General features: G+C 39.3%; 1 protein-coding gene across 1 annotated transcript; it reads left to right on the forward strand.

Moving 5' to 3' along the window:
- The first annotated feature begins 113 nt into the window (after positions 1-113).
- On the forward strand, positions 114-5,528 carry LOC146488599 (protein EFR3 homolog B-like). Its single transcript, XM_085118729.1, has one exon. It carries the CDS (start codon positions 169-171, stop codon positions 2,638-2,640), a length of 2,472 nt encoding a protein of 823 aa, XP_084974855.1. The 5' UTR covers positions 114-168; the 3' UTR covers positions 2,641-5,528.
- Positions 5,529-7,148: the final 1,620 nt, after the last annotated feature.

Raw genomic sequence — 7,148 nt, forward strand, 5'->3', positions numbered from 1 at the left:
TTTCTTCCGCTGGCCATATTAAACTGGGCCAAGGCGCGCGTCTGCAGTCACGTGATCAGCTATACGTCACCTCTTAAAAAGTGAAACGCTGGATAAATGTACCGTGGGCTCAGTGAAAGGGAGAATTAAGAAGAGACCAAGAACAGAGTTTTCCAGGTTCGATTCAAGATGGCAACCTCCCACATTTGTTCCTGTGTCGGAAATTTGCGACCTCGGTACAAACGTTTGGTAGATAACATATATCCAGCCGATCCACGTCAAGGCTTAGTCAAAGCAAATATGGATAAACTGATATTTTATGCTCTCTCGTCGCCTGAAAAATTGGACCGAATCGGTGCTTATTTGGCTAAGAAATTAAACAGGGATGTGGAACGCAGAAGATTTGGGCTCGTTTTCATCACAGTAGAAGCCCTTGATCAACTTCTGTTGGCATGCCATGCCCCTAATCTAAACTTGTTTGTCGAGAGTTTCTTGAAAATGGTACAAAAACTGCTTGAAAGCTCTGAAGCCGATTTACAAGTTCTCGGTAGCACTTCGTTCGTAAAGTTCGCAAATATTGAAGAAGACACCCCCTCTTATCATCGACGCTACGATTTCTTCGTTTCTAAGTTCAGTTCAATGTGCTGGTTTAGCTCTGGAAGCGAGGAAGACTGTTTCAAGATTCGTTTGGCTGGTTTAAAAGGCTTGCAGGGTGTTGTGAGAAAAACTGTGTCTGATGATCTTCAAGCAAACATCATGGATGATTCCCATATGAGCAAGATCATACCTTCTTTGTTGTTTGTCATGGAAGAGAACGGTAAAGCTAGACTTCCCAGTAGTCAAGACATACGGAGTCCAAACACTGAGGAAGATCCAGCATCTCTGGCAGAATCCTGCCTCCGGGAATTAATCAACCGCGCTAGCTATGGAGACATCAAATCAATTATAAATCCAGCACTTACGCATTTTGACAAGAGTGAGCTTTGGGTACCCAACGGGTTTGCTCTCAAGGTCTTCAAGATTATTTTGTACTCAGTACAAAATCAGTTCAATTACATCATTATCGAGAAGCTTCTCTCTCATTTGGATGATCACATCAGAGACAAGGCTAAAGTAAAGGCCAGTATTGTGCAAGTGTTGGCTGCATGTGTTGCAATTGCTAGTAACAGTTCCATAGGACCAGCGGTGTTGGAAGTCTTCAACACCCTTCTGCGCCATCTGAGGTCCTCTGTAGATGCCAGATTTCAGACTGGCAAGCAGTGTGGTTCTACTGGTGATGATGATGATGATGATGACGAGAAGGAGTTTGAGGAGTCACTAGTTAGTACAGTGGGAGCATTTGCCGCAGTTCTTCCAGACTTTCAAAAAACAGATATCATGATGTTTATAATGGGGAAATTTCCATTGCCAGATAGCAGCATTAAAAACAGCCACCATTCAAGTCAAAGAAGTCAGGTTCCTACAAGGATGGTAGAAGGAGACCAAGTTCTGCAAAAAATGCTTTTACAATGTCTGTTGAGTGTTGCTCAGAGTTTTACTTCTATCTCCTTAGCTGCTACTTTTTCTCCAACATTTCTTGAATCATTGCTTCAAGCCACCATTGTTGATAATTCAGCTGTGAGAAAGCTTGCTCATGAGATTCTTTACACACTGCTTGATCGCCATGGAAATGTTTGTAAACTTGCTGCAAATGGAATCACAACCAGAGGTCAAGAGGCTGAACTGACTATTGAAAGTTGCTCCAAACAGGATCTGACTTTTTTCAAGAAGAATAAGGTTGAAATGTTGTGGTATTTGTATGAAAGTGCCTGCATGATTTCAAACTCTGTGGAAAACATTCTTGCTATTTACCTCACTATGGCTGTTATTACTACAGAAGTGTGCGCTGATTTTGAGGTCATTTCCAGCTTAGTGCAGTTGTCATTTGGCTTACAAAGTGTTGCTCTAGATGAAAATCTGATGCTGCCAAGTATGAATAGCTGTGCTCTTCACTGCCTTGTAGCTGCCTATCTAAACCTAGTGGCTTTGCTGACAGGATTTCAGGATCTCAAAGACTATGTTTCACTCATAATCCAACTGAGAGAGAAGGAAGCCAACTTCTTGACACCAGAAAGGTTGCTAAAGCCAACTGGAAGTCATATTGTACTTTCTGCTCGCACCTTTCCTAGACACCTTCTTTTTGACATTTCTGATGTCAGAGAAGCTCTTATTAAAGCAGGGTGTGATGGCCGATCACTCAAGACGCCTTACAGACATCAACCATTGAAAGATGTTTTGAATCACCACTTGGAAGGCGAATCTGTGGTGCCAGATATTGACAATGAAATTGATGCAAATCCCCCAAGTTCCCCTGGACTACATCCATTAACACCAAAGGAAAGGATAACATTTCAGATGCTCAAAGACATTGTTTCAGAAAAGTCATCAAAAACCTCAAACCAGAGAGAGAAAGGTGCCAAATTTGCTGTGGCAAGTTTTTCAGAGATTGCCAGTGATGCAAGTGTAAGAACACACGAGTTTAATTCCAAGGTGCTGTCTGTTTTAGAAGTGCTAAATACACCAATTCAATCAAGAACGCTGAGTTTATCAACACAGAGCTTGTCTTCAAATCCTGGTGAGGACAGCTATGTTGTAAAATTTCCTGGGCAATATGTGTATTAAGCAAATTCAGAATTACATGTAATGATTGACAGATTTTTTCTTATGGGAGAACTGTTTTTGATAGTACATTGAGCCTACACCTTATCAAACCACTTGTATTATTATCTCAATACCTTGGTGTTTTGAGTAGGGTCAATAAGAACCACAGATAAAGAGTCGAGTTTTTTTTCAAGGTAATTTGCACTGAGCTGATTTGGATCATTGAGAATTTAAGCACATGAGGGTGAACAAAAATGTCATACTGTGTGGTAGCTAGTGCCAGTACAAAACCACATAGAAAAATTGTCAGTTTTAAATGAAGTAGCTAGAGTTCTGATTATGGGTCATAGATAATGTGGCTTGTAGAACTGGCCATTTGAATATTTTAGAATTTTTATGAAATTTCTGTGAGGTCCAAACTTGAAGGGCTAAAGCATTTTTCATAAGTTCCAACTCAATGCAGTGCTGTCAGTAAGGGCTGGTAGCTGGCCGAAAACCACCAGTCGCTTGCCTATCTTCAGTTGTTTACTATGGTTTACTAACAATTGCAAATGCTGTGTTTTTTGGGGTAGCCACACATTTTTTAGAGATAATTAAGCAACAATAATAATTATTCTAAAAAGCACCAAAATACAAAATGATGTATTGAAAATTTCCCAAATTGAAGCTTAAAATAATTTATCTCTGAGAAATGCATGGTTACCCTCAATTGTCTTTTTGGATTCCAACAACTCTTGCCAAGATCTGCTTTTCGCTTGTAGTTATAAACAGTGCAAAAATGTCTCTGTTTTAGCAGGTACCACCATAACGAAACCCGACTTTCTCGGACCATCGCAAGATGCACAGAACGTATGCGCAGTAGCAAAAGTACGCACTGTCCTTAATTAAATTTTCATTCAAAGTTTTTAATGCAGTATTTACCATAATGTTTGTGTATACAGTCAAAGCTCTTGTCAGCGACCACCTCGGGAATTGGAAAAAGTGGTCATAGCTGGAGCTGATCGCTTATGAGAAATTATGCAATTTCAAAAGCGACCAAAAGACGAAGCAATAGAAGCTGGTCACTTATCAGAGCTTTTAGCATAAAGCTTTCTACCTCGGTCTCACTTTTGATCCACTGCAAATCATCTTGAATTTTAGATTGGAGATCTTAATCTACGAACATTTTTAGGCAGTGTAGTATTGCTGTAAATGTGATCATGCAGTGAATATTTTTATGAAAGAGTTGTCATAAGACGTATCTGAATCCGCTTTGAGTGGTTGCTTACGAGCGCTTAAAAACAAAGGAAAAGACTAGTTGGTAATTCGCAAAAGTGGTCGCGGTGGCTTACAAGAGCTTTTGATTACAGAGTTTAAATGATAATTCAAACGGGGTTTCACAATGGTGGTCGTAAGGAGCTGGTTGCTTACGAGAGTGGTCGCAAGGAGTGCTTCAACTGTATAAATATATATTTTAATTGTTTAATTACTCAGGCCATAAGGCGGCACGAAGTTAGTTTTCATTCTCGTTATCAAATTCTTTTTAATTGTTTTGGTCGCGATGGGCCAAGAGATAAGACTTCGGGCTACGAGTTTAGTTCTCGGTCTCTTTTTTTTGTACTCAGGCGGCACGTGTTAAGTTTTTGGTCGTGTTATCAAATTCTTTTAATTTTTATGGGAGTCGCGATTGTCCGGAACCCATTTTTAGACACGGTATGCCCCTTAGGGCATCCCATGTAATTATAACTCGGCACCTCACGGCCGGACTACAAAGAACGTGACCGACAACATAACTCATGACGCGAAGTCTTATGGGTTAATCAATAGATACAGAGATATAGTGAAGCAATAAGTAACCACCAGATAAAATTGCATTATTTGCAGTATGAGTAAAATACAGGGGAAAACATTTGTGAAGTAGAATACCTTGTGCTTCATACCGGGATGCTTTAATTCCCGGGCTTTAATCCTTGCGTTTTCACCTTTGATTTGGAGACAGAAACCATTTGTACATTGATTATGTTTCAATACGAACCGAGAGTCATATAAATATCTGTATGACCCTGAGCATTGATGACGCTAACAGCAATTTGCGGTGTGATCGTTGTGCATGTGAAGGCCACATTCAATTAAAAGTGTTCTACACTTTCTACCAAATCTTGTGGTGATCACTGGCATTGCATTAAAACACAAACTTTTGCAAGCGTTTTCCGTCATCATTGTTCAAGTCCTGATATTTACAGGTTTGGACAGAAATGATTTAAAGTAGTCATTAAGAATTTCCGAGATACTTCTCTCTACGAATGCTAAAGTCATTTGATCTGGGGTCACATGAACAGACATGAAGAAACTTAATCTGTTTTTGTGTCTATTTTTATAGTGTCTTTTGTGCATGACGAATGTCGTTTTTTTCTTTATTTCTTTGACTGCAAGAAATGCAATTCTATTTGGTGGTTACTTATTGCCTCACTATATCTCTGTATCTATCAATTTGGGGGAATTAATGATGCTGAAGGTTATCACTGCCAAAAGATTGGAAGCTTACGCACCACGCGGTCAAATATGGCCCGAGTATAAGCTGAAAACAGCTTCTTGTTACATGTAATTCTGATTTTGCATGAAAAGTAAAATGAACTGGTACACGAAATGTTGCTAATTAGAGAATTGATGCAATCTCTTAAATTTCCAATCACTCAATTTGAGCCAAACTATTTGAATCACATTACATAATTATTTCTGATTGTTAGTTAAATCTTCAGCGAACCATTTCTGATAGGTTATTGTAATCATTCGAACTTTAAAATGGTGTCATGATGACTCCAAAATGTCATTAGATTTTATTGTTAAATTTTACTTGTTTACATGTAATTCTGATTTTTCTAATGTTATTGTTGCTGCCCACCATCCAATAAAGTATGTATATGTATACAGGCATGTCTGTATTCACTACACTGTATGTAAGCTGTGTTGGGTTTCTTCTTTCATGTTTTGCTTTCCTTTAGTTTTCTGCTTTTTCCACTTTTGTAGCTAGCCCATGGGTTTCCATGGCTTAAGGTGGCTGAACACAGTTTTAGTAGGCTTTCAGTTATAATTCAGTTTGGTGTTATGTCAAAACAGAATGGGCTGAGGAGCTCACACTCAACATGGAAGAACTACAAAGATAGAAAATTTATTTTCTTAGGTTTTATTCCACACTTTTGCTGTTTCAATGGCAGTGTGGTTAATTTATTGAAAATAACCCTTAATTTCACTTTTCTCAAGTTAGCAGAAAATGTCACTTTTTCTAACTTGCATTTTTATCTCATATTTTTATGCTATCTCACATAATTTGTAATATTTTTTTCAACATTGTAACTCTCATCTTGCATGTCCACTACAGGCTTACATACAAGTGTGATCTCATAGAAATCCAACAAAAATTTCTTCAAATTGTAATGGCTTACATTTTGCTGAAAAGTCATTAAAATGACCAATCACACTTTTTTGTGTTCCACTTGGTCATTCTAAAGGATTGGACACACTGCAATGTCGCATGCAACTCTTTCAATAGCCTGCAAGCAAGCTCTCCTATAGACCATTTCCGAGTTGCTTTGAACCTCATTAAGAAAGCGAGGCTAGGTGTAAAGTTTTTGTTATGAAAATTAGTTTTCATTCATACGCAAACAAAACTAATTTACGTATGAAACGTTTTGCACGTAGCCTCGATTTTATAATGAGGTTCACAGCAACTCGGAAATGGCCTATTGAGGTCTTATCTGGGAGACATGGGGTGCCAGCGGCGAGAGGATCGGGGTGGTGCAGCATGAGGATCCAAAATAACTGAGCACTGAACTTTGATAATGTTGGTGCCTGCCGCAATCTTCTTGCACCCTTGTGTGAGACCTCAATGAGAGCTTGCTTCCTGGCTTCTTTTTAAAATGCAGTGGCCACACGCTGCAACATTACGTACATTTCACGCAACATGTTACATAATCCAACATCGTGTCTGTAGAAAAGAAGAGAGAGCAGAAGGGGGCAACCCAAAATATTGTGAAACAGCTTGCACAAGAGGATGTGGACATTTTCCACAAACATTTGAGAGGATAGTGCGTCTTTCAATACGCTCACGAGTTTGCTCTTGCCACTTATATCAAGGCCACATGCTTAATGAAGGAGGCCATTTTGCTGACAGAGAGAGTGGCTCTTACGCTGCTGTCATGTTTTCCGGTTCCTCCTCCTCTGCACAGTGCATTTGTTCAGCAGTTAAGCAACAAAAAAGTGGAAATCAATTGGCTGATATTTGAAACTTATGTCGCGCTGTTGCATGGGATGTTGCAGGTGGTGGACACACTTCAATTTTTGTTGCGCACAAAGTCTCGGACTGCAGTTCTAAGTAGAAAGCAATTCTTTTCATTGTTTCGTGCAACAAAACCTCCTTGGATACATGGTGCGATTTTGATGTTGTGTGCGATGCTGCGGTGTGTTTTGGGCCTTAAACATCCTCGTGCTTAAATATATATGCTTGGGCTTATGCTTGTACTAATAAATAAAATAAATAAACCAGGCCTTAC

This window comes from Pavona decussata, unplaced genomic scaffold (genome assembly GCF_977016875.1).
Source record: "Pavona decussata unplaced genomic scaffold, jaPavDecu1.1 SCAFFOLD_9, whole genome shotgun sequence".
Lineage (NCBI taxonomy): Eukaryota > Metazoa > Cnidaria > Anthozoa > Scleractinia > Agariciidae > Pavona > Pavona decussata.